Genomic DNA, 27,273 nt, shown 5'->3' with positions numbered 1-27,273 from the left:
CCAACTTTGATTGTGCGATGTTCTGTACACCTGTACTACACACGTACATACTCAGTATGTACTGTATACTACAATAAAGCCGCGTTGCAGTAGGAAAAAGAAAATAAAAGCTGTCAGTTGTACAACGTGGGTAAATCAGTAAGTCGCTTCACGAACCGTTGTGTGTCTGATCACGTGAGGCTCTCGTCAGATGAAAAGTAACGAATAAAAAGTAATTGGTAACCATTATTTATCGAATATCCTGGTCAAAGGTGACTTGGAACTTTACCTTTGTATACAAAGATATTTCTATGCAGCATTTTTTTTTTTTCTGTTTTTTTAAAAAATGCTAACTAACTGATCGACTGCATCGAGGCGGTTGCTAAAGAGACCGGTCCCGCATCAAACACAACCTTCGCGAGCTAAATTTGGACTGACGGCAGCCTGAACCAATCAGAGCACGGGTGCCACCCGCGTCCTGCTCCAGCCGACCAATGTCTTTTTAGGGGGTGGGTCTGCTGTCAAGGTAGGTGGAGCGCGCTTGCTGGGCTGCGAGCGGTGTGTTTGGCGCGGCGGAGCGGCTGTTTTAGCGGTGAGTGTATTAATTCTGCGCTTTTCGTGGGGCCCGTACCGATGCGGCGCGAGCGCGGTGGGTTCGCGACCGCTATCAGCTGTACAGGAGGAGACGGTTCGGCGCGGTCTTTACGCGCGACTGTGGCGCGCGGCCCTCCCTCCTTCTTTCCTTCTTCCCGCGGCGGGGGGGTGCGCGGAGTCCAGCAGCGCGCGCCGCCGCCGCCTCAAGACAGAGCAGCCCGTTTAATTGCTGTACAAAATATTGTTGAAACAGAGTGAAAAAGCTGGTAAAACGGGGCGACGACGTGCACTACGTGTCATGATGATGTAGTCCGGCAGCCAGGGACGCGTCGCGCACTGTCATGATCGTGATGTGCTGAGAAACACAGACAGACGCGAAGCGAAGGTTGTGACCTCAGCGGTCAGTCAGTGGCCGCGAGTTAGTTTGCGCGCGACGCGGGACGCTTCCGCTCTGCTTCCGCTCTGCTTCCGCCCCGTTTCCGCCCCGGTCGGATCCCTCTCTCACACCTTTAACTTTCCCTCAGAGACACACCGGCGCGGCGTGCCAAGCAAGTGGTCGAGGTGAAGAGAAAGAAACCGCAGTGACGGTGTAACCAGGCCCGCGACGCCGCTCTTCTCAAACATGGACTTATTAACTGATTTCTTTCTGTCCACAACACAGTTTAACTTTAAAAGTTTTGCAGGTTGTGCCAGCAGCTCAGGGCTTGGCGCGCGGCACCGGTACGTTGTGCCTTCCGTGCCCTCCTGAATGGCCAGTTTGCAGGGAAGGAGCACTGGCCTGGGAGCCTTGGGTCTCCAGCGTGTCGCTGTGGACGGCGGGATGGTCTTCGTCGCCACCCGGAGCTCCCCACGCCGGGACGCAAAGCGGAGGAGCCGCTTTCTCTTCCCCGATTCTGGTTCAGCTGTACCGCTTAACGTGACGTGCGTGCAGTAAATAAGAAAAAATTACTAGGAAGGTGATCAGGAATCGTCGATATTCAGATAAAGTTTTATGCAGCTACTCGTGTGATGAACATTGTTTCATATAGTGGAAAGAAACAAAGTGGGCTTAAGTTAGGAATCACGCGTCTGTGTCTAAGTGTGTCTTCCTGCTCATGCAATGAACACGCAGTATTTTCTGCGAGATGTATGTATGTCGCTTTGGAGAAAACGCACACGCGGGCTGAAGCCGCTTGTCCCGAGCGGGGTCACGGCGAACCGGAGCCTACCCAGCAACACGGGGTGCGGGTGCGGGGGGGACGCGCTCAGGACGGGACGCCGGTCCGTTACAAGAGACCCCAAGCAGGACTCGAACCCCAGACCCACCAGAGAGCAGGACCCGACCAAACCCACTGCACCACTGCAACTCCCCCCCCCCCCCCCCAACGCTTTGGAGAAAAGCGTCTGATAAATGAATACATGTACAGTGTCGGTATGGAGTGTGACAGGGTTTAGCAGGGTGCTCACTTCCTGGGAAGTGTCCGGTGGCTGACGTAGAGTGATCCTGCTCAGTCCCGTCTCGTGACGTTATGTTGACGGACCGTGAGCCAAGCGGTTTATCAAAACCGGCACCCGATGGCTAACGCGCACATAATTTTTACGAAGAATGGCTGACGACAGATAGAGAATGTATGTGATTTGTTGTAATGAATTCTACTGGTCTCCGGTTGAGGGCTAGTTGGGCCACTGGCTGCCCAGGAAATGTACTCTCTCTCTCTCTCTCTCTCTCTGTGTGTGTGTGTGTGTGTGTGTGTGTGTGTGTGTGTGTGTGCGCGTGTGTGCGCTGTCCCAGGCGCTGTGGGGTATTGGATCCCATTGCGCTGTAATTTTGTTAGATGGACTATCATTAATTCATCAGTCCTGCCTTCCACGAATGGAGGCAGAACTGCACGATGGAAACAATATAGAGGAGGAGCGGCGGCATCACGCAAGGTCACGTTAGAAAATAATAGCAAAATTATGGAATTACTCAGACCTGCTGCGCTACTGTACGACTTTAGATATAGGAAATATGCTGTAGAAAGTAAGGCACAGGTTGTAATTGTATTATTTGTGCTGTTTGCTGAGCTGTACGGTGGCACGGCGAGTAGCGCTGCTGTCTCATCGCCTCGGTGGTGGTGCCAGAGGACGTGTATTCAATCACCGCTTGGTCTGTGTGGAGTTTGCATGTTCTCATCGTGTCTGCATGGGTTTCCTTCACACACACTGATTTCCTCCCACAGTCCAAAGACATGCTGTTTGGGTTCCCCCATAGTGTGAGTGACAGAGGGAGAGTGTGTTCCACTGAAGTATGGATGAGTGACCCAGTGTAAGTAGTGTATCTAGCAGTGTAAGTCACCGTGGTGAATAAGGTGTGTGGGCTGATAACACTAACATTGTAAATTGCTTTACAGCAAAGCATCTGCTAAATAACTGTAAACGAGCATGTACTGAGGTATCAGTGTATCCTCCTTGTTTTTTGATGTAAGATTGCACAGTTTTAAGCTGGTTGTTTTGGTTTTTTCCTCATATAACCAGCAGTTTGTATGTGCTGTGGATGGAGGCGACCAGAGCTTGCGTGTCTCTTGGGGTCTGCCTTCTATTTACCTTCCTTTACCACACCCATCAGCAAGTGCGCTCAACTGCTTGTTAACTTCCACTTGACACTGCATCTCTGCAGCTCCAGCATGCAGAAAAACCTGTTCCTGAGACATGGATAAATACGAGAAGGTGACCAAGATTGGAGAGGGCTCTTTCGGCAAGGCCATCCTGGTCAAATCCAAGGTGGAGGGGAAACAATATGTCATCAAGGAGATTGGAATCTCCAGGGTGAGCCGATGGGGAAATGCCTCAGGGGTTATATGACAGGATCCATTGCTGGCACCCATGCAGTAGCAGGCAAGCTTTTAAAAAAAAAAAAAAAATAAAATTTTTTTTAAAAGCATCATTGAACTACACTTACAGCAGTGGCTAGTCAGGCATGTTAAGTAACTGGCTTGTTAAATTTTATGGGTATAGTTTTTTTTTTTTTTTTAAAAGCTGTTATTTGTAGTGATTGCGTATCTCTCTTTCTGACGGCAGATGTCCGGCAAGGAGAGGCAGGAGTCTCGTAAGGAAGTGGCTGTCCTTGCCAACATGAGCCACCCCAACATTGTCAAGTACAAGGAGTCCTTTGAAGGTACTCCCACTGCACTGAGATCATGTGGCGAAATTTTTTGTCCGGCTGTTAAAATGTTATTCTATAGTAATGTTATAGCTGCGGTGACATGTTGCACAGTTGTCTTTTGGCGATTGTGAAATTGCCACTATTGTACAGCTTCTTTTCATCCATCAGTCCTGCAGTCACTACCAGTGTAGAGCTGTGATTTAGCGTTGCTGTTGACTTTGCTGGGTCATTACCCAGACAGCATGGTGTTGTGACCCCTCTAGCCAACACGAGCCCTTTCCTCACCGTGGAGGACTGCGAAGCCTGCAGTAAAGCAGTCAGAAGCTAAGCGCTATGTAAATCGATGAAAATAACAATGCGGGAGCTATTGGCTGTTAGCCGGGTGCCAGGATGCAGGTCACCTGTTCGTTTCTCGACAGGGAGACATGGCAGTGCTGTCATCTGTTTCACAGAGTCATACACTTGGGTGTCTGTCTGCTGTCCTTTCTCTGACCTCCTTTGACATACTCACTTGTCACCAAATCCTTTTCATCTGTTTATTTTGTCTATTACTAGATGGATTTACTTCTGAGTAAGGAATGATGTTGCAACAATTAATCGTGTGACTCAAATATACATTTAACTTATCAGAAAAGCCTATAGATTCTCATTTGAGAAGGTGAGCAGATGTTTTCTGTGACCTAGTAGGTCAATGGGTGGCCAAGGGGGCGTGCGGAGTGCTATTGTTGGGTGTGATGATGGTTGAATTACCCGTTCTTTCAGAGGGTGGTTGTCTCTACATAGTGATGGATTACTGTGAGGGTGGCGATCTGTTCAAGAGGATCAATGCGCAGAAAGGAGTGCTGTTTCCAGAGGATCAGGTGAGGGCAGCTTGTACCAGCCAATACCTTGCTCCACTGGACCATGATGGTGCAGTTACAGTTTTAAAGACAATCAGAAACCTAGCTCTCCAGGACCTGTTAGTTTTCCACAAAGCAAGGTATTCAGGTTTAACAGAAGAAATTTTAATATATAATAATTTAATGTGTTGACAAAAGACCAGACTGCCCGAATGACATCTTTTTTCCGACTGCACTTGATTTGCTTACAGAAGTTATACTGTTAAATTAATAATCTAATTGAGGGCAACACCACACAAGAAAGAATACACCTGTAAAATGCCTGTGCTACTTCATTAAGCAAAATGTATCTTTTTTTTTTTTTCCTTTTTGTCAAGGAGGTTTTATTCATTGAGTTATCTCTTTTCATTTTTGTCAGATCTTGGATTGGTTTGTGCAGATATGCCTGGCTCTGAAACACGTTCATGACCGAAAAATTTTACACAGGGACATAAAATCTCAGGTGAATCGTCCTGAATGAGTGGTTAAACATTGTAAATATATGCAATAACAATAGATGGAGTCACAGATGGTTAAGATGCATGTTTTACAATCTGTAAACCTTTTGTGTCACTTAGAACATATTTCTAGCCCAAGATGGAACTATTCAGTTGGGGGATTTTGGAATTGCCAGAGTTCTTAACAGGTAAGATTTTCTGGTAAATTCAAAGATGGAACACTGAGTTCTTGGGGTTTTTTTTCTTTTTTTAAAACACAAGTATTCATTAAACTAGTATTTGTTGATATGGAGTCGTATCATTGTATGACCTTGTGCTGGTGACCCTGGGGAGGCAACTATTGCATAAGGAAGTGAGGGATGTGGTAACTACAGACTGAGCCGTCCCTACATGTTTATCTCCGCTGCAGTACAGTAGAGCTGGCTCGGACCTGCATAGGGACACCCTACTACCTCTCCCCAGAGATCTGCGAGAATAAACCATACAATAACAAAAGGTGAGTGTGCAGGTTCAAGCACCAGGAATGCTATTTTCAACATCCACAGAAGACTGAGGTAATTGATTCACATTTGGGCTTTCTGTGAGGGGGAAACTGTCAGCATTTCGAAATTAGGAGAGGACTTGACAGATCGTGTGCTAGTCTTAAATACACCATACTTGGTAAAACATGCTTGACCATGAAGCTGTTCTGGGCTAGGGAGGGTTTGATGAAATAGGAAAATTACGATCAGCACTGTATCTCTGATGTGTAACATCGTGTATTATGTTTTTCATGTTTATGTATCATGAATTAAAAAACGTTATATGACATTGTGTCATTGACGCGTCAACCTGGCATAACAAACCCAAGGGATCAGCTGTTGACGTTGAATTTCCTCATCGTTGTGGTTAAGGCCTGAAGAGGTCATTATCCTCTCTGCAGAGGCAGGGAGATGAGGTGAATTTTGGGTAATAAAGTGATTTAATACTTTGTTCTTTGAGCCAGAAGGCCAGTCTAGTATCTAGACACAAAACAGGAAGCCTCTATTGATTTGTGTCTTCTAACAAAATATTTTCATTACATACCATTTATTTTTTTCTGTTTTGCTTACCAGGCACTAATGTCTAAAGATGTACAGGCTTGTCTCACACAAACAACATAATTTTTTCTTCAAGATGTCCTTATAAAGTGAAAAAGATGTTTTTTACATATATATATTATATGAGAGGGTGTATAACAGTAATAAGGAGGAAAGAAATAATGCATTCCTAAGCCACAGCTGTAATGAGCTGTAATTTGGATCCAGGTCCAGTCCTGAGATCCCCATGTTCACTTATATATTACACTGTTGTTGGCTTCTTTTTTTCTGTCCTCTTTCCCCATTTCCTCAGTTATCTCACTACTTTCTCTTTTTGTTCTTCTGTTGTTGTTGAATAGCATAGCTGGTAGAGCTGGTGGTGCCACGCAGCTTCGGGGCTATAGGTTTGAGTCCAAAAAAAAGCATAGCGATTCTAATATGTGCAAGGCTGTTGTTACTGCCACATGTGCAACATCTGTTTGTTCTTTTGGGCTGCTGTGTTACCAGTATGACCCACAGTCTGTTATACAGTGATTCTTACACAGGAGAGTTGGGAATGGGATTTGTTGTACAGCTCAGACACGCCACGTCTGTGGCATGATTGCTTCGGTTAGTGTAGCTGTGTCCTCTGTGCTCTTAGACTCGGTATAACATTCTGCTGTACTTGAGAGAAACATCTCTGTGGTTGGACCTAGACGATAGAATATCTTCATGGTAGACTTCTCTGGCTCCATCACACAGAAGAACATAGTTTCTCCCTGTACCTGTTCAGTACCTGTAAAGTCAGCTAGTAACCTTGCAGTTTTGCAGTCTGTTTCCTCCTGTTCCATATAATATGTATCCTTATCTTGTTCATCTCACCTGGCCACCAGTCCAGCACTGGAGACTGCTCTCCTGAGCCTCACGTTCCTAGCCAGGCCGAGACTTCCTCCTTTCAATGACCCCGTCCCAACCCAAAGTAACTCTGATCTTAACCCTGCATTCTTAACACTTCTTCCCATCTGCTAAACTTGTGTTCCTAGACAGCATGTTGAACATGGCAGCCAAAAACAGTGACGTGACCCGTGGCGTGTAAATTTCAAAGTATGATGCTGATAGATGTATCATTTGGCTGTTTTCCTTGTGTCACACTGTCCTGGTAACTGACGCCTGTTGCCTGGTGTGTGTCTGTGTTCTCTCCCTCATCTAGTGATATTTGGGCCCTGGGTTGTGTCCTGTATGAAATGTGCACGCTTAAGCATGCAGTAAGTACGGCTTTTATAATATCTCCCCATTTTCACTTGGGCGAAGGCTGAGAACAAAAAAAACTTGTGTGAACAATGTGCTTTAAGTGTTTATGATGTAAACTGTCACTGATCTGTGCCTTTGTTTGGGTGACCTGCATTTTATTGCTGGGTGTGCTGCAGACTCTGCATGTATTTGCAATGTAATTTGTGCCTTGAAGACGTCCCCTGAATAATTACCCCCGACATGACCGGATCAGATTATTGCTGGCCAATTTCAGTCAGTACTAAGATGTCTGAAATTGGCTAAAAGAACTGTGGTGTGGATGTCTTGTTCTGGGTCAGGCAACAAAGAATAGCTGCCAAAAAATTACAAGATGATATTGTGTATTCCTTATACAATACTTAAATACCTTGAAAGAAAATATGCAAATATTAATTCTTCACGTGTGAAATTTTCTTTTGCGGTTTCAGTCTTGTCTTAATGTAGGATGTTTGAGTAATCTGCCAGAGAGCTGGGAGCGGCCAGTCACTAGAGATGAGCAGCTCAGTTCACCGCTCGCGTAGCAGATGAAAATGAGAAAGGTGTCAATATGGGTCCATACAAAAGGCTTGTGGGGATTACTGCACATGAACCTGGAGGATCTCGGTCAAGGTTGTTTTGTCCAGCTGTTAGTGATGATTATTAGCATGTGCACCGGGTTTGCTCGTGGTTTTCCCAACCTGCGGTCGACCCCTGTAGCACCAGTGTGAGCCTGTATGAGCAAGTGGTGGTCTATGGTTCGCACCACTGCTTGCGTGCTGTGTCTGCCCCTCAGTTTGAGGCTGGCAACATGAAGAACCTTGTTGTGAAGATCATCCGGGGCTCGTACCCACCTGTCTCGGTGCACTACTCCCACGATCTCCGGAGCCTCGTTGCCCAGCTGTTCAAACGGAGCCCTAAGGACCGTCCGTCTGTCAACGCCATTCTGGAGAAGCCCTTTCTCTCACGCAGGATTCCCAGGTTCCTCAGTCCCCAGGTACGAAACTTGCGGTGGAAACTTGTTAGCAGGCATTTCACAGTGAAGTCCACCACACTGCCATCAGCCAAGAATATCATTACAAACATTTGCAATATTATTTTTTAAGAATCCTTCTTCATTTTTTGTGGATAATACAATGGATTGATCATATGCATTGGTGACTATTCTCATTAGTTTTGGGGTAATAAGTTACCTGATCAAGCAAGTTTTTTGTGCTACTCAAACACTGGATACTGCAGACCTACTGTATATGTAGTATTGATTTTTTTTTTTTTTTAAAGAAACTAATGTTCAACTTTGTAGAACTGTGTTAATTTTGAGCCATAACGATTAGAGAAACCCATTCTGCAACAGCTGTATAAATGTGTTCCTGTGACTGTACCATATGGCATCATTGCACTCTTTCAGCTCATCGCTCAGGAATTCAGTCATGTCACCATTCACAAGCAGCCCAAGGTCTCTGTGGCACACGGTGTGCCAGGTGAGCCATCACCTTTACATTTATTCCTTTAGCAGATGCTTTTCTCCAAAGCAATGTACATCTCAGAGAAAAATACAGTTCATTGCATCAACAGGAGAGATTTGGAAACAGACGTGATTCTAAAGCACATTTAATTTGTCATAATCCACCATATGAACCAGTGTACATCACATGAGTAGCTGCATAAAGGTTTATGTTATTCTACACATTATCCATTTCGAAACACAAAATTATAAACATTTACGTCACACAGGATGCTGCATAAAGGCGTATTCATAATTTGCCAGTTTATAATGACAAAACTAAACATTTACATGTTTCTTATGGTCTTAAGAGATCCGTGGGGAAGTGAGTCCAAAGAATAAAATCTCACCCTCATTAAGATTTTCCTGCACACACATCTGTTTCAGAAAAGGTAGCTATCCGCAAAAGGTGGGGGCGACTGAGTTATGTTCATCTGAAGTGCCTATGGCTCTGTACACTGCAGTAATATTTGGATGATGACAGCATGAATTTTTTTTTTGGCTCCTCTCTTTCTTCAGCCAAACGGCCAGCGCCAGGGTCGTCCCTCGCAGCCCCAGCCCAGAAGATCACTAAACCGGCTGCCAAGTATGGAGTGCCTTTAACTGTCAAGAAACCTGCAGATGCCGGCAGGAAGTGCGTGGATGCTGCCAGAAAGTGTGCTGACCGCAAGCCCGTGGTCAAACACAAACCGGTTAGCGTAGAACCCTTTGCAGACATTACTCATCAAAACACAGCCACGCACTTTGCGTTCTTTTCAGTATTTGTGGTCTTTTCCCAGGCAGACCTTGACACAGACACGATCCGATGTGAGACACTTCAGATATGACGGACAAGGGTAGTGTTAAGTAAAATTTAAAAAAAAAAAATTAAGAACATGCTTTATTAGAAATACTAATGTCCTTTAAAATGGCTATTTTCCCTGCAAATATGTTCATAAAGCATTTCTGAAGTTGATTTATTGTTACCATACAATGTGCATCAATTGCCAGGATGTTGCAATTTGAGATTCCCAGCAAAGGTCTTACTGTTCTGTGACCAAGCAGAGAATGTAGTCTGTAGTCTTTATTAGTTGAATGAAAATACACGTTTCTCTCGGATAAGATTGTCATATTCTTTAAAATTCTTCTTCTCTAAAATTTTCATAACCAGCTATCTATCAGCTTTTCTTCTTCTATGATCTTTCTTAAAAGTAAGAGAAATTTCAATTGAACAAACAAGTATTTGTGACATTGACCACTACATAAGGTCAACAGCCTCCTTTTCACCCTGTGTGTGGCATCGCTCACGTGTCTGTCTTGTAACCATGTTCCTGCTTGCAAGGATTTTTCATAAACCCTTTTTGCCATAGTGTAAAACTATAATCGTTCATAATAATGAACAATAAATAAAAAAGATTTTGACGAAAGTGCTAAAATATTTTGATAAGAAAAAGGAAAGACAGAATGAATGAGGGATCTGAGCGAGTATCCACTGCAGCTGTGTCCTCTGAACCTCCGTCCCGTGTCTCTCTCTCTACCTAGCGTCCACTGCAGCTGTGTCCTCTGAACCTCCGTCCCGTGTCTCTCTCTCTACCTAGCGTCCACTGCAGCTGTGTCCTCTGAACCTCCGTCCTGTGTCTCTCTCTCTACCTAGCGTCCACTGCAGCTGTGTCCTCTGAACCTCCGTCCCACGTCTCTCTCTCTACCTAGCGTCCACTGCAGCCGTGTCCTCTGAACCTCCGTCCCACGTCTCTCTCTCTCCCCACCTAGCGTCCACTGCAGCCGTGTCCTCTGAACCTCCGTCCCACGTCTCTCTCTCTCCCCACCTAGCGTCCACTGCAGCCGTGTCCTCTGAACCTCCGTCCCACGTCTCTCTCTCTCCCCACCTAGCGTCCACTGCAGCCGTGTCCTCTGAACCTCCGTCCCACGTCTCTCTCTCTCCCCACCTAGCGTCCACTGCAGCCGTGTCCTCTGAACCTCCGTCCCACGTCTCTCTCTCTCCCCACCTAGCGTCCACTGCAGCCGTGTCCTCTGAACCTCCGTCCCGTGTCTCTCTCTCCCCACCTAGCGTCCACTGCAGCCGTGTCCTCTGAACCTCCGTCCCGTGTCTCTCTCTCTCCAGCTAGCGTCCACTGCAGCCGTGTCCTCTGAACCTCCGTCCCGTGTCTCTCTCCCCACCTAGCGTCCATTGCAGCCGTGTCCTCTGAACCTCCGTCCCGTGTCTCTCTCTCTCCCCACCTAGCGTCCACTGCAGCCGTGTCCTCTGAACCTCCGTCCCGTGTCTCTCTCTCTCCCCACCTAGCGTCCACTGCAGCCGTGTCCTCTGAACCTCCGTCCCGTGTCTCTCTCTCTCCCCACCTAGCGTCCACTGCAGCCGTGTCCTCTGAACCGCCGTCCCGTGTCTCTCTCTCCAGCTAGCGTCCACTGCAGCTGTGTCCTCTGAACCCCAATCTCATATCTCACTCAGGCCGCCCTGCCAGTTCCCCAGAGGAAAGTGAGTCGAGTGGAGGAAGAAAGGAAAAAGTTTGAGGTACAGCTGCGAACTCCCCTATGAGTCCCTTTTCCCAACAGGCCGCACACTGCTTGTCTTACTCCTCCGTCAGCTCTTCCTGTTTAACGCATATCTTTGGAAATATTCTTCCAGGTCTCCTCTGCTTGACACTCTTTGTTCTTTGCCCTTTTTCTGCCCACAGAGGCAAACCCTTACTTCCTTTTCTCCCTAGCCTGCCGACCCTCAGCCCGTTTTACCATACCCTGCGGTTCCTCCCCAACCCTCCCTGTACCTCGGCTTACTTTACCATACCTTGCTGTTCCTCACCCAACCTCCCTGTATGTCGTCTACTTTACCATACCTCTTCTTACCTCAGTCTACCGTACGATACCCTGTTGTACGTCACTCACCCTCCCTGTACCTCAGTGTCACACAGCCTGTGTGTTGCATGCTCCACCTGCAGGAGGGAATGCGCAAGAAGCGACTGGAGCTGATGGAGAAAGAGAGGAAGCAGAGGGAGCAGGTGAGCTTTACCAGGCCAAAGGCAAATGGTGGGTCACACTGGCACTAGTTTGCTTATAAACTAACGCCGATAATTGTCCCTTGCTGCTGAGTTACTTACAGAGGCCTCCTTGCTTCTGATGTACTTAGAGATGAACCAGCTTCACATGCCACTCACAGGAAAGCCACCACAGTACTTCATGCAGTCACTGAATGGTTTTCCGTTTTGCACGTGTTTCACATGTGAACTATCTTTTACGTTACGCAAATTGAGCAACTTAACGAAACTTTATTTTCAGTCACTGAATTCTGTGTGGACCATATGGCCCTTGCTTACCACTACTGCATGTTCATATGAGTACAGTTAATATCCTTTGCTAACAAATTATTGCATGTACATATGAATATAATGTACACTGCTGTTTCTGCACGTTCATTTTAACCCAGTTAACATAGTGTCCTAACTGCCACTGCATGTATGTATGACTACAGTTAATATCCAGCTATTATTGCTTGCCAGGTGCCATTGCTTGCTCATATCAACACAGTATCTCCAGATAAGGGCTACTGCATATCCATGTCAACACAATATCTGTCTCTAAATGGTACTGCATGTACATATGAACAGCTAATATTCCCATCTAATGTATCTGTGTATGAATTGACCTAAGGGTGTGATGACGACAAGGTAAGAAATGTCAGATGGTTTCGAAAGATACAGTATTGTAAATTTTTTTTTTTTTTTTTTTTTTTTTTTTGGTAAGTGAAGTTTGTGGTGTTAATGTAGTTTATGCTTTTTCCAGGGCTCTTCCAGTTGCAGATGCCGTTTATACATGAATGACTATAGTATGAAGAGCTTTCCTGTAGGAAGCTGAAGTAGTGTTGCGTGAGGCAGTTGTAAATAAAACATAGAGCTGTAAATTGAGGTCCCAGAACACAGGACTTCCGGTCAGACTTGAAACACTGAACTGCTTCTGTAAGTGTGCATTTGTAAGCTGTAAGAAAGTTTCTTTAAGGGAGAACGGCATTATGAGGAATTCTTAGTACATGATATATGTAGTGAGCTCATTTTGCTTCCTGGCTCTTGGGATGTTTGCCAGGTCCTTTTGTTATGTTTAATTTGGGAATAATAATCCAATTTTTCCTGTCTCCAGATGTTAATGCTGAAAGCAGGCCATATGAAAAGATTTGAGAGGGAAAAGGTGACCCAAGCATTGTGTTTAACTGTTCAAATAGAATTTGGTTCATTCTTTATCCTATCATGTTCTGTGCTGAGCACTTTTACTTTGTTTTTTGTTACTGCTATGAGCGTGTGCTTTGGCAAACTATTTTGTGTCGTTAATATGGCAACAGCGTAATTCCATTTATTATATCTGAGCGTTCCCTTTATGATCTTGGAATTATGACAGCACTTGTTTTCTCTGCTTAGCTGAACCGGATTAATCGGGCCCGTGAGCAGGGCTGGCGTCATGTGCTGAGCTCCAGTGGTGGCAGCCCGGAGAAGAAGGTAAGCTGCTATTCTTCCGCACCATCGCTGGTGCCACTGGACCTTGCAGTACTTTGCCTTAGTGTGATTATCAAACACCAACAGCTTGCACTGCCTTACATCTACATTTTTTTTATTTTTTCATTCATGGCTTTTCTCCAAAGCCATTTACAGTGTTGAGCTACTTATTTACTCTTTTATACTGCGGGGCAATTTTTACTAGAGCAGTTTAGAGTAAGTACTGCCTTGCTTAAGGGTGCTACAGCTGGAGATGGGAATTTAACCTGCAATCTTTGGGTACAAAGCGCTCTGTTAGAAGTGCTGCCTACCAGATGTCCCACCTTTTCCCCTGTCACAGCGTGCCCACCTACCGCTGTGGTCATGCTCTACTCAGAGACGTGTTGTGACCGTGATCTGTGATCCCCCATAAGAAATGTTTTCCTGTGTGAGTGCAGTTTGGTATTGATAGCTGAAATGAGTGAAAACACCTGTGTTGTTTGTATGCCAATGATGGGTCTGAATTAATGTATGAGGCTGTCAGGAGATCACGAGATAAATGGGTTTGAGAAAGATGGGTTTTGAGACCATTCTTGAAACTGGGAGGATTTTAGCAGTTTTGAGGGAGTGAAGGGGGGAGGGAGGGAGGGAGAGAGTTGGTTTCACCACATCAAAACCAAAAGTGAGAACCTTTGGGTTTTCGAATGTGGACCCCTTATGAATTGAGCCACCAAGCGGCCAGAAGTGGAGGAGCACAGTGCTTCCTACAGCCCAACAAGAGCAATCAAGTCCTATAGGTATCAGGGTGCAGATTCCTTGATGGCCATAATCCCGGTGATGTTACAAAGCATGACTTTGAGGGGAAATGAACTCTTCCCCTCACCATCTGTTCTTTTCTCCCTTGTTCTTAGTTTTTTGGTGGCGGAGGTGGAATGGCAGCAGTTCTGGCCCCAGCTGTAGAGCGTGCCCCACATGAGTTGGTAGCCAAACTTCATCCTAGAGGAGTGGCCATAGCAGGCGGGGACAGCCCATCCAGGTGCGCTGGTTGCCTTGAGTTTTCATAGCCATGTGTGAATATGTTTCCTTTCTCCTGGTACAGAGGCAGTAAGAATATCTTCTCTGCTGTTTGTTCCACAGTTGTCATTTGTCAGGCTATTACACTGCGGTGAGAGTAAGAGCACAAGAACCAAGAGTGATTCATTGATGGTGTCTGGTGTGTGCTGTTCTTGTTTGAAAGAGCTGAGCGAGCAGCTCCAGGGCCTGTTCTGAACAATGGCTCCGCCCTTCTACCGGACAACGTCGTGCTGAAGAGAGAGCTGCACAGGCTGGACGTGATCACCAAGCAGGCCTGTGTTAGCAGGTGAGCCGCAGAGCTTGCTGTGCTGCAGCCCCATCCCTGCACTGGTGCTTAAACAGGTTGCGAGACTCCCAACGTGTTGTGTGTGTGTGTGCAGGCAGCGAGGGCATGCTGCCGCTGAGCGGGCCAGGCAGGTGGAGGAGTTCTGGCAGCGCAAGAGGGAGGCCATGCTGAACAAGGTCCGTGCTGAAGGCCAGCTGGTACGAATCGTCCTTTGTGACTATGGCGCTCCCCCCCCCCCCCCCCCCCCCCCCCCTTTTTTATTTTTTTTTTAGATTTCAATATCCCCCAAAAATGAAGGCTAACACTGGTCATTCTGTCAGGGACTCTCGGCTCTGCAATTCGACTGATCTATGAAACATTACTGTTGCTGTTACTGATTTAATATTGCTGTGGCTGGTACCTTTATCTAAGGTGAGACATCAATGATCAGAGTTAAGCACGGGCAATATGTTTCTGCAAGTCTTCATTAAATCTTCTCGTTTGCTTAATATTGCCATACTTATTAATATTATGAGGGTGTTTGAGTTCCTTTGAATGATTTTTTTTGTTGTGTGGTTTTTTTTTTTTTCTTTTTTTCTTTTTTAAAAAATAAAAAAGGCCTTGTGTGTCGTCCTGCCTGCAGAATTGCTCAGTTGTACTGGCTCTTCGTTTGACCCAAGCTGCCTCAAAGATCCAGCAGAGCTTGTCTTGCTGGTGTGCTTCAGTTAGAAATGTGTTTTTTATGAGCCTAGTGTGGTCACTGTGTGGTCATGTCATGTTAGGTACTCGGAGGTGTACGTGCTTCCTGACTTAGCAGGGTGAGTTTAATGGTCGGGGCGCCTGTGCAATCTAGCGTGCAATTCTGAAATGTGATTACATTAAACGGCAAACAGGGTGCCTTGCAAAAGCTGGCGGCAGTCTATGGAAGCAGGCCTAGTTCAGCAGGAGGTGGGCGGGCCAAGCGAAACACGGAGGAGGAGGTAGGACCATGCAGCGTACATGCTGCTTGCTTGCTCTGTTTTAATTGCTGTTGTCTAACATATTGTGTGCATGGCGCCTTGCCTGTAGCCCTCCCATTTGGTTTCCTCCCTATAAGGTCTCCTAAGAACTCTCAGTGGGGCTACCTGCTCCTTGACCCTCCCCTGCATGAAACAACCAGGGTATGTGCAAGGGCACCACCCTTCTGGACATACAGGCCTTTTTCAGTCTCTTGGAAGTTTTGCGATCTATTCACAGAACCTAACCTGACATTGTTTTGTACAAGTCTTGTGCAGTTTTGTCATTTGTATTTTGCGTTTTGATTTTCCATCCCTGTGAGTGAGTCAACATGGCCATTGACTTGTCATCGGAGACGTGCTTTTCCTGTCCTAACGGCGCATAATGAGATGTTTCTAGGGGAAGAAAGTGCCTGGGTTTTGTTTCCTTTTTCTGAATGCTGTGATTTGAGAAGGTTTCCTTCTTCCTGTTACCTTCCTTTTTTGTGTTTGCTTGCATCTTCCTTCTGCCCCTCTCAAGAAGAGGCTGCGTGAAGTGACATTTGTACGTGTTCTTCTCCTACCTCAGGAGTATCTGTCCCGCCTGCGGCAGATCCGGCTGCAGAACTTCAACGAGCGGCAGCAGATCAAAGCTCGGCTTCGGGGAGAAAAGGTGGGACTCTGCGCATGCTACCAGAGTACCTTTGCCTGGAGTTAGGGAACATGTTTCACAGCCCAAGTTGTTAAATTTGGCTTGTGATGCTCATTCCAAGCCCCCTCTGGGTCCTGTCCCAAGGCTTCAGTCTGATGTGCACAAGGCTTGCCTCATCCAGCAGTTAATATGGAATAGTAGAGTGTTACTTCATTTTGCATGACCTCTTCTGTGCCTCATCTTTCAGATACGTTCTTTAGATGCCAGCAGCTCCTATAATGTGAAATGCATTACTCTGAAAAGTTCTAGTTATTCAGTCGTCTGTTTTTTAACTCACCCGTTTTGGGTGTGGATTTTGGAGTCCTGGTGGACAGGCCATCTGCAGCTAAAACAGGATGGGATTATGTTCTAGAATGGAAAAGTGGAGAGACAAGAGGGAACAACCTGGTCTGCTGATCTGTCATCACTCCTTTGCTTTTTGTTTTGGTCTCAAAGTATGACAGCGATGGTTCAGACAGCCAGGAGTCCAGCGAGGAAGCTGAGCAGAGGAGGAAGAAGATTGAAGAACTGAAGGTATGTCCCAAGCCCCTTCCTCAGACAGTTGCAGAGGCAACTATGAGGTCTCCTAAAAGTAAAGCTTTGCTGGATTAAAGCACCTCTTACTAGTGTCGTCACAATGAGCAGATTGAGAACTGTGTGTGTGTGTGTGTGTGTGTGTGTGTGTGTGACTGACAGGCCCAGGCAAAGGCACGGGCTGCCCTCATAAAGGAGCAGCTGGAGAAGAAGAGGCGAGAAGCCTATGAGAAGGAGAAGAAGGCCTGGGAGGATCACGTGAGTGTGTCCATCAGTGCATGTTCTCCCATGTCTCCACATGGGGCCATTTTCACTCTCTTCTGCTGATAGTATAGTTGTTGAAAAATGAAACGGGTAACATATAAAAACAGAAAACAGACTAGTTAAAAGCAATAATGCCACTGTTTGTGTCTTCAGCTGGTGGCTCGAGGAGTGAAGATGGTAATGGAGGCAGGGCAAGGAACAGCATCTCGGCCTGGCTCCTCCCACCCTGACCCGCCAGCCCAAATTCCGGCACAGCCTAGGCCAAACACCCCGGCCATCTCGATGAGCGCTGCTTTGAAGGACGTAGGCGCAGTGAGTCCAGAACTCACCACCCTCTTTAGTAAAGCCCATTCCATAGAGATTGTTCTCACAGATTCCCACAAGTGTTGAGACAGCTGCTGGAACATTGTTCATCTTTCAACATGACACCCCATCTCTCCATTTAGCATGGTTTCTAAGCAGTGAAGCTGTAGGACTTCAAGATGAGCGGTAGAGTCCCTAACTTGGACTCATGCCCTAGATATGGAAACATCTCATATTAAAGCAACAGAAAAGCAATACTGTGTTCAGTCCTCTTAAGTATGAGTCACTGAGGCTGTTGAAACATACAGCACCGCATAGCCCTGTTTTCGCAGTGCCCACGAGCGTTTCCTCTCTCCTATCAGGAGGCTACGGTCCCACAGAAACGGGAGATGGAGGCCCCAAATGGGGACACATCCCTTCTGCAGGTACACAGCTTATGTCACCTCCAGCGTCTATGTCTTTCCTGTTGCGATGGTGCTAATGAAACCGATACAGGAGAGCTACTGAGCTCTTGTTGTCTCGTTTAGATTTCTCATACTCGCCCTACGGAAATTTGTTGTGGCTTCACGTTAGATGATAAATGTCAACAGTGAAGTCACTGTTCACCAGGTGAAGCACCAACTACACATCTGAACTCATTGCTTTTCAGGATGAGAAGCGGGACATCCTGCGCAGACTGAACCAGAGCTTTGCAGGCAGGGAGGAAGAGGAGCTGTCCGCCCCTCCACAGGAAGAACAGCATCACAGCCCTGTACCAGGTCAGCCTGCTGAGGAAGCAAGAGCACCCTCCGATGGGGACAGGAGGAGGTGGGAGGCAGGCTCTCCAGCCCCTATTTCCATAGCGGAGCAGATTTTGGAGGACACCTCCGTTCCAGGTGAATACCCCCATGCGTATCTCAGGTGGCAGCTTTGTCAATAGCATGACATGCAGTACAACTGATGGCTTTGTGGTGCTGTACACATTTTATAAAGTAACACTGTATCCTAAGTGTGTTAATACTGCAAATTCAGTGACCCTCCAGCCCCTGTTCTACAGGTGCTGAGGCTACGTTGCCATTGGGGGATGAGGTCTCTGCTGTAGATAGGAAGAAGTGGGAAGCTGGAGATCTGCTCATTGCTGTTGCCCAACAGACCCTAGAGGAAACATGTATTGGTACTGCTGGTAGGTACCCAGCATGGCTCTAGGTCTGGAAGCATCTGCATTCAGCAGAGACCCTGCTGCTGTACACCCAAGTAATGTATGTAACCTGTTTTTGTCCAGGGAAGTCCCCAGACTTCTAAATTGGTAAATGCAAAAAACTATCCGCTAAGTAAAGTACATTATTGTTCTTGACTCCAGATAGTTCACAGTGAAGAAGACTGTTGAATATTCACGAGGCCGTTGAGTGTGTACTGTTGGAGTGTCTGTTGGTGTGCTTTCCTGTAGAGAAAACGGTGGGAGAGGTGATCCATCTGGAGGTGGAGAAAGAGGAAGTCCCTAGGAAGGCTTGGGGGCATAGTCCAGACTCAGAGGTGCTCAAGGTTCTGGAGGAGGCGGAGCTCCAGACACTCACTCTCATGGCAGAGGGTGCTAGTGTTCACCAGGACGAGTGTGTGACAGGTCAGTCTATGCTGACCTCTTGCAGCACACTGCTGAACTCAGTTTGGTCCAGCATTTTTGGAGCACACCGCATCCCTCATCACTTTTCATCCACTGACCCGATGAACTGTTCATTAATTAATCACTCGTCATTGCACGTGAAATATTTCCACAGGTGTTGGTATTGGTGAAGGTGAGTGCAGATTTTGAATATTTTATGTATTGATATGTGTTTTGTGGCGATTGCGTGTTTTCCCTGTGTTGGCCTGGGTTTTCTCCCACAGTCCAAAGACGTGTTTCAGGTGGAGTGGTGACTTTACATTGCCCTTAGTGTGTGTCTGTGTGTTACATTGTTCAGCTACATAGATGAAGTGCAAAATAGTAGAGTTTACTGTAGTGTATCTAGCATTGTAAGTCACCTTGGACAAAAGTGTCAGTTAAATAGTAATGTTTTGATGCTCTTTACTGCCGCCTGACTTTGAGAGTAAACACAGGTCACGTTTGTTCCTCTGCATATAGGAATTTTATTGGATGAAGTAGATAAATTAAGTGAATGCAGTTCAAAAAGAAAAGAAGCCCAAATGTTTGTATCTTAATAATTCTTGACTAACAGTAACACAAAAAGTCAGTGCGCTCAAGTAATGCTTGCTCTTGCGTGCTATTTTTTGAACAACCTAGTCAGAGCAGCAGCTGGCTTGTGGACCTCAGTGCTCCTTGAGCCTTCTAACACTTGTGGGTTCACAACCCCCCCCAAATTTCCACCAATGTTTCTTTCTCCAGTGTTTTTCTTTGTAAAGCGATGCATTACAGCTTTGCTTTGCAGAAAGCCTGGATCATATGGGTGGAGCCTCATTCCCAAAAGAACAGGAAGTCGGTCCCACTGCCGTGGACCACAGTTCAGAAGTCAAAGGCTGCGAAGAGCAGGAGTCTTCAAGTTCAGTGGAGGAACCAGCCCTGATGCCTCAACCTGCACTACCAGAGAGTAACGGAGAAGGTGAGTTTACCTTCATGATGAACTGCACACAAGGTATCAGTTCCGATAGTAGTAGCTATGTGTATTACACTGTTACACACAGACGCTCCTGAAACTGTGACTGCAGGAGCCTTAGAAGTATGAGTCCTACTCTTATCACTGTGACAGCAGACCTTGTCTCTTGGGTTGTGTGTGTCTGCTTGTGTCCCAGTCTCTGCTTGCGTCTTTATATACATAAGCAGATGCAGAGGACGTGGAGACAGAAGTCTTGGAGGAGTGTCAGCACCAGGCCTTGGATCCCCCATCCAGAGTAGTGCAGGCCTGGGAACAGAGGCCTCTCAAAGCTCAGGAACCAAGGTGAGCACACATGGGCACACCGTGGTGGGGTGTGTGCAGCTTTTCTGCCTGAGGTGGAGTCAGATGTTTAATTCCTTTACAGCAGGCCAGCAGGGGGCAGTGTTCAGCCTGAAGGAGCTGCAGAGGAAGGGGACTTGCTGGAGATGCAGCATCAGCAGCCAGAGTCTACAGGTCTGCTGGTCCAGGCTTTTAAGAAGTGGGGAATAATAAATGCTTTTTTTAAACAGGAGCCAGACTAGTTACAGTTGCTGAAATACAGGACTTGTGATACTGGTGGTATGTCAGATTTCAGCTTTATCCTTTTATGTCTCAAGTGACTTAAACTAAATACCTCTATATCTAGACAAAGATGACTCTTCTGATGCTTAAAATAATTATTGAAGAATGAATGAATTATCTTTTCAGCATTACTCATTTTGTGACCACAGCTTTCCTGCCTCCTGCAGGTCCAGAGTGTGCATGTGAGGAACCCCTGTTCTACAAGCTGTTGTCCCCGGCTCGTCGGCGGACCGCTGCACTCGCAATCCTTTCAGCCCAGTCCTCCCAGGATGACTCGGTGACCTCCCGCTCGCGCTCACGCTCTGCCTCTCCTGTCCGGTCCAAGGCGAAGGACTCACTCCTCATTGGACTGTCCACTGGCCTTTTTGATGCCAACAACCCCAAGGTCAGCCACCTTTGTTTCCAAAGGGTTCAGGGAAGAGCAGGGCTGACGTATAGATGTCAAAGTAGTATGGTATGAGGGTGCAGAGGTCAGAGGAGATCGGGGTAGACTGTGTAGAGGTGGAGATGTCCACAGAGGATGGGACTCAGTAATGCTGTATTTGTCCCCCAAGCCACTTAACAAGCCTTAATTATTTTGTGATTCATTTTAGTTGAGATTTGTCTGCAGTGGCTGGATCATGTTTTTGTTCACCTGATGTTGAATTGTATGTGAAACCTCGATTAATATTTTGAAATGGTACAGTCAAGTTTGATTTGATTAACTAGTGGCTCTTTAAGACAACACACATGCTCTGTACAGAACATTGTTACATCCTGCTTCTGGTACAGAGGGAGTCCAGAGAGTTATTCCATACAGGACATGAGCACATCGTGATTCTGATGCAGATGGACACTAGACAAGCATTTAATGCAGGACATCATCACATCCTGCTCATGGTGCAGAGGGACACAAGACAGATATTTAGTACAGGACATCACATCCAACTTCCAGTGCAGAGGGACACAAGACAGGTACTTTGTACAGTCCCCGTAGATCCATAAAGCAGCGATTGGAGTCCTTTGTGTGCTACTGATGTTCGTTTTCATGTGACTAGATGTATATGCCTTCCTTAGTGAATATTTTATAGTATTAGTATTTTGGTCCCCTTCCAATCTGACAACCCTCTCTTGCTTGCCTTCTCAGATGCTGCGAACCTGTTCCCTTCCAGACCTTGGTAAGATCTTCAGAACCTTTGATGAGGACATCTCAGGGTCCAATGGTGTGGCTGCACCCGAGGACAACCTGGAGCTTGAAGATATTGAGGCCATGAAGGTGGAAGAGCATTCAGAGTGTGAGGAAGATGTGTAAGTGCTGTTCCGTTACACACTTGTGTGTCGGGTGTGTGCTACTCCAGCTGTACTCGGGGTGTGTTGCTGCTTCCACAGTGCATCTGAGGAAGGGGATGAAGACTTGCAGGAGCTCAGAGCCTCCATGGAGCGCCTTTTGCAAGAGCAGCCCAGTGAGGACTACAGTGAGGAGGATGAAGCTGGCTTTACAAGCAGTCCTCCTGAGGAAGAAGCAGGAGAGTCACAGGCACCCATCAGTAATGGCCTTGGGGCAGAGGACGACGCTCACAGCAGTGAGAGTGAGCTCAACGAGGAGTGGCACTCCGGTATGGCTTACTGTAGTCCGTCCCTTACGGTAGAACAAGGTGAAAAAGAAGTTTTGCTTGGGTCTTTGTTTTCCTCTCAGTAAAGTAGAGGGAAGTGAACAATCAGTTCCGCTCGAGTTCTGTATACCGCGTTCACTTTTAGCTCTCAAATTGGGTTGTCTAAATTGGCGTTTCTTAGCTGCTAAGACACCTGTTCAGTTAAAAACCATCCTGTGCGCAAAGTGTTCTGAAAATCAGGGTTAAGAAACTATAATACAGTATGTGTTCACCTCTCTACAGACTACAGTGGTGAGGGGGAGGAAAGTGATACTGATCACCAGGACAGCATCTTCAGCCGTCTGGAAGAGCTCAGGTTCAAACTGGAGCAGGACATGGGCTTTGAGTGCTTCATAGAGGCGTACAACAAAATCAAGGTCAGAAACAGCAGAAGAAAGAGTGGTTCAACTCCACTGGCCCTGGTCTGGCTCAAGGGCCCCCCGTGGAGTATGCGTTTCTTGTTGCTCTTTGGATAACAAGCTTGTTTCAGGTTTATAGTTCTGATGTGTCTTTGCCGTGCAGGCAATTCATGAGGATGAAGATGAGAACATTGAGCTTGGTTCCAGCCTGCTTCAGAGTGTACTGGGGAGAGAACACCAGCACCTCTATCCCAAAATCCTGCACCTGGTGATGGCAGATGGGGCGTACCAAGAAGGTGAGAGCGCAAGTCTGCTTGAAGCAGTGAACCAGAGTGCTGTGTTGTAATGAGCTTGCAAAGGAGAAACTGCCCTTGTTCCAATACTGGATATGTACAGTATGTGTGTCCAAGCGAGGACACAAAGGGATGTGATGTGATAAGATTTGTATAACCAGCTGGGTTTCACTAAATGCAGTACCCCTTTGATACAATGACAAAAGAGACACCTAAACAGAATAGAATACACGGGCTCCTTGTGTTGTGAATAATGACATTTTTAATACTGACATGTTCCAGTTAATTTACTTGTTGCATTTTCTCCATTGATCTATTTTCTGTTATTTCTGTCTCTAGCAGAGCAGCTCTTGTGTTTACCTGCACAGTCAACAGGTGTAAGGGCTCCCAAACGGATAAGTGTGTGGGATTGCATTTGTTCAGCTCACTTCCACAGTGTTTACAGCTGGGGTGTGGTGTTCCTTAGTGTCAGTGATCATTAACAAGATGAGGAATTGGTCAACAATGGCACTGAACAGGAAATATTTTTATTTTCGCTCATTTTAAATTAGTTTTAATGATAATGGAGTTCGAAGTAAAACATTCAAAAGTCTTACAACATGTTTAAATTTTTCTTTAAAAAATTATGGTTATCAGTTTTTATAGAACATAATGACAAATCATAAGACACTTCTAATATTAACCTATTAGCGGACATCCAGTTTTAAGAGCTTTTTTTAATGTCTGAAAAGTACTTGGGATAAATGATGATATGGACACGATGACTGCAGGTCGCCTTACACACGCGCAGAGTGCAGTCTGCCTGTGGAAACAGTCACCCTCCTTGTAATTCGGCTACGGAGGCCCAGATGCCCCTGTAGGCAGGGCACGGTGACGACACCATCATGGACACTTGTTGGCAACTCGGAGTATTTGTGACCTTGTAGGTCTTTTTATCCCTTCAGTATTAGCCAGTGCCTGGCATTTGGTATTTCAGGGTGAAGGATGATATATCCTGGTAATAACAGGGTGCTTAGTGAGTTCAAACAAAGAGCGCAGGCTGCAGATGACACTTTTACTCCTTCAGACAGCTCGGAGCACATCTGTTGCATCTAAGACAGAGTTTCCACTGGAGCTACCAGTGACGGTGAGGACAGGGCTTACGTGTTAAGGCGTCGTGCTGCAAGTGAGACTCCACACCCGTGGGAGGTGGGAAAAGGTGCTGCCGTTGGCCCGTTTGGCCAGTGTAAGAACCGTGTGCTCCAGGGCGGTCGTTTGTCACGGCTGTGCTGTGTTCAGGGTCAGTTCCGGTGCTTTGTTGGTGTGGAACGTGTGCTTTGGCAGTCTGAATGCACAGCAGTGTTGCAGGGACAGGGACCATGTGTCCCACACGATGTCTGCTGATCCTCCCTCTATCTTGCTCTCCGCATGCAAACAGTACTTTTTGTCCCCGGCAATCTGGTTAGAAGTGAAACGGCTTTGCGCTCCCCATGCTGCGTCACCCACTGCTGGTACCTCTGTCCCCTTGTTGCCCCGGGCGTCTCCACATCACCTTGACGTGCCTGCTTTCGCTCTCTGGCAGTACAGCACAAATCGGAGTGCAGCTGTCAGTTGCTCACTTGTTCTGGCTGAAGACGTTTCCCACGGTGCCAAATGAGCGAAGAGCTCATAAAGCTGATTTGATTTAATCCGCCAAATCCTGCCGGAGCACAATGGCTGGTAGCGCCTTGGTTCGTTTAGCAAGAGCTTTCATGTGAAACACCCTCTAAGGCTGAGCTGCGTCCAGGGAGATGGCCTGGCCTGTCCTGTCCTATGTGTCCTTTGCTTGGACACGTGTACCGTACCGTACTGTACTCTACTGTAGCTCTTGGCAGCCATCTCTTGATCTCCGCATCACTAGCAAGTCGCCAAAGCTCACGTGAAACGCGTATAAAGAGCTAACGTTTTGTCCCGTCCTCTTCTCTTCCTAGACAATGACGAGTAGCAACAAGTCCTGACCCCAAGGCTGCGACAATCTTGTAGCAGAGCGACGTCTTCCCGTTGCACCCGGTGAGGTGGACAGACGGACAACACGTGGGGTGGGGGGGTTGGTTCCGGTGTGGCATGCCCTTGCATGATCGAGAAGTGGTTCACTGAGGACATGATGTCAGAGAACTGCCACATGTATGTGCGTTACAAGCTGATGCTGAACCAAAAATTGTCCTTTTTGATGTAATTTTATACGTACGTACATACAGAACATGGAATATTTACCATGGAGACAATGGCAGATATCAGAAACAGAGATGGCATGTACCAGTTTATCAGCAAGGTGTGTGTGTGTGCGCGTGCGCCTGTGCAACCAACTCTTATACTTGCTTTATGCACTTTTAGTAAAACTGACTTTTCAACATGATTTTCCACACTTTTTACCAGTTTGATTAGCAGACCTTTCCGGTTTGGTTTTTGGTCTTTCTGGTAGCCAGTACCCTGGTACGCTCCGGGTATACGTGTGCCGTGTACGTGCACGTGCAGAGAGCTGCTGCGTTGGTGATGTGATGGACATGCTGAAGCCTTTCTCTGTTTTGTAATAACGAATTCCATGCCGTGGGACTTTATAACCTACCAATAAACAGTGAAGTTTTGTAACATTTGGTGCTGCAGTGAGTGTGTTCCTCTAACTGCGTCTCCCTCCACAGGCCGCTGCGTGTTACACTGTGTCACAGTAGCTGCTGTCTGCATTATTCTGCCACATCACACACTCTATGTGAACTCCTAGCCAGGAAAGTTCCAGGAGCACCTGATGGGGCTCTAAAGCCTGCAGAGCCCTGGTCTTCTCCAGTAGGGGACATGGAGGTCCATAAGAAAATGGACAGTGTCTTTGGAGGGACTCTCGGTGTCGTAACCAGGTGCTCGTTTTAGGGTGAAGTTCCTCAACCCCTCCCCCTGGATCATTCCTTCCACTGCACTGCTGTGCTCACATCTGCAAGCTAACACGTGAAGGCTTTGTCCTCATTCTCTTTGTGCATCGTCCATCATCCAGGTGCTGAGTGTCACTGGACCGTTGGCCCTGTTCTCCTTATTGGACCTTTAAACATGTAATTGCTCTGACTGGACCGGTCATGTTGTCGTTCCTCTGCTCTGCTTGGACCTTTTGCATCGTCGTCCATTTCTGTCACTATCAGTTCTGCATATTGGACTTGTTTGCTCATGTGTGAAGTGCATGGAAGACCTCAAAGGACCTGCTGCTGCTCTTTCACTGGACATCCAGGAATCTTGTTATAAATGCAACATGTGTGGTGTTAAGTGCAAATGTTATCTTACTTGTCATCCAGCCTCCAGATTTTAAGAGTATAATGGAAAAAGTGATATGCTTATAGGCCTTGAACATGGTGCAGCTAATTTAGTGCTGGAGCAGTTCTCCTGGAGATGTTTAATTTACTATTTTTGTGCCAACATGTTTCCTTCCAGCTGGAAACACACTAGTTTGGTGGTGGTTGTCTTCTCAGCAGTGCCTTACTTCTGCTTTCCAGTTAGTGACATGCTAATGAGGTACCTGCTAAAGTCTTGTCCCCTGTGGAGAACATCAGCGATGCTGGTCCAGGAGGTGCAGAAGGAATAGCTCAGCCTGGAGCACGGCTTCTTTTTCAGGGTAGCGCACACCCTCAAGGGAACCAGTCCAACACGCCTCCTCGGGGGGGGGGGCGAGTGATGGCAGGCAACATGCAATGAAGGGTGTCCCACAGCGGCAGCAGCAGCTTCCTTGCTGCAGCCTCTTCCTTATCAAGGGGCTCCAGGAAGCTGCCACTTCTCCTAGAAGGAGCACAAACGCAACAGGCCATTTTTCACATAGCAGCACTTATTTTCAACGTGTGATGTCACTGAGGCCCCTGCAGCAGCGGAAGGACCCCGGCTGCCCTAGTTCCTGTTGTTAATAACAATACTAAGAGATGTGATGTCACCGAGTCCTGCGCCTGTGGGCCAAGGACCTCAAGGTGGACTGGTGTTGCGCTGCCTACTCAGCACGAGAGGGATGGACAGATGGCCTGTATTGCCAGATACCGTCCTGTGTCCATTTGCTGTGCTTGTGTTCTTCAAGTCTCACTAATTTGTGCGTGTGGGTAATGACTACCTCACCATCACACCTCCCTAGCCCCACACACACACACACACACACACACACACACACACAGAGCCCTATGTAACCATAGTGCCACTGAGTGACCATTCACTGCAGGCCTTTGTGCCCTGCTTCTCATAGAGGTGGCTCCCCTGTTTGTGGAGTGACTGACTGACTGTGGGGGGGGTGTGTTTTAATGTCTGATAAGGGCAGCCCCTTGTGTAGATGGTGTGGAGGGTTCAAAATCCACCCTGGAACCCCTGCAATTGGTTGTCAATGAAGAACAATCCTTGGGGGGCCTGGGCCATGAAGGGAGCCCTCTCTG

General features: G+C 46.9%; 1 protein-coding gene across 15 annotated transcripts; it reads left to right on the top strand.

Moving 5' to 3' along the window:
• Positions 1 to 473: 473 nt before the first annotated feature.
• On the top strand, positions 474 to 25,125 carry nek1 (NIMA-related kinase 1). Of its 15 annotated transcripts, none has more exons than XM_018733137.1 (38): positions 474 to 571; positions 3,212 to 3,360; positions 3,613 to 3,709; positions 4,460 to 4,557; positions 4,955 to 5,038; positions 5,154 to 5,221; positions 5,443 to 5,529; positions 7,281 to 7,335; positions 8,133 to 8,333; positions 8,745 to 8,817; positions 9,360 to 9,532; positions 11,287 to 11,349; positions 11,774 to 11,833; positions 12,966 to 13,013; positions 13,241 to 13,318; positions 14,206 to 14,330; positions 14,532 to 14,654; positions 14,749 to 14,830; positions 15,527 to 15,613; positions 16,197 to 16,280; positions 16,755 to 16,832; positions 16,995 to 17,090; positions 17,250 to 17,408; positions 17,762 to 17,824; positions 18,049 to 18,274; positions 18,436 to 18,561; positions 18,826 to 18,999; positions 19,154 to 19,171; positions 19,802 to 19,972; positions 20,191 to 20,308; positions 20,391 to 20,479; positions 20,755 to 20,972; positions 21,359 to 21,541; positions 21,714 to 21,874; positions 21,956 to 22,182; positions 22,462 to 22,595; positions 22,741 to 22,873; positions 24,820 to 25,125. In XM_018733137.1, exons 2-38 carry the CDS (start codon positions 3,244 to 3,246, stop codon positions 24,831 to 24,833), a joined length of 4,191 nt encoding a protein of 1,396 aa, XP_018588653.1. In that variant the 5' UTR covers positions 474 to 571; positions 3,212 to 3,243; the 3' UTR covers positions 24,834 to 25,125. The 15 variants fall into 15 exon arrangements, with proteins under 15 accessions (XP_018588653.1, XP_018588650.1, XP_018588651.1 ...); XM_018733134.1 differs by having other exon boundaries at positions 14,749 to 14,851; positions 20,194 to 20,308; XM_018733135.1 differs by having other exon boundaries at positions 14,749 to 14,851; positions 20,394 to 20,479.
• Positions 25,126 to 27,273: the final 2,148 nt, after the last annotated feature.

The sequence above is a fragment of the Scleropages formosus genome, chromosome 9, assembly GCF_900964775.1.
Source record: "Scleropages formosus chromosome 9, fSclFor1.1, whole genome shotgun sequence".
Classification (NCBI taxonomy): Eukaryota; Metazoa; Chordata; class Actinopteri; order Osteoglossiformes; family Osteoglossidae; genus Scleropages; species Scleropages formosus.
This window is presented reverse-complemented; position numbering and strand designations above follow the sequence as displayed.

Bases quoted from the DNA above. Each gene is read 5' to 3' on its own strand.
- nek1 (XM_018733131.1), top strand. From the start codon at position 3,244: ATGGATAAATACGAGAAGGTGACCAAGATTGGAGAGGGCTCTTTCGGC. The intron at 15,614-16,196 runs GTAGGACCATGC...CTCCTACCTCAG, and splicing joins AGCGAAACACGGAGGAGGAG to GAGTATCTGTCCCGCCTGCG. The intron at 18,562-18,825 runs GTAGGTACCCAG...GCTTTCCTGTAG, and splicing joins AACATGTATTGGTACTGCTG to AGAAAACGGTGGGAGAGGTG.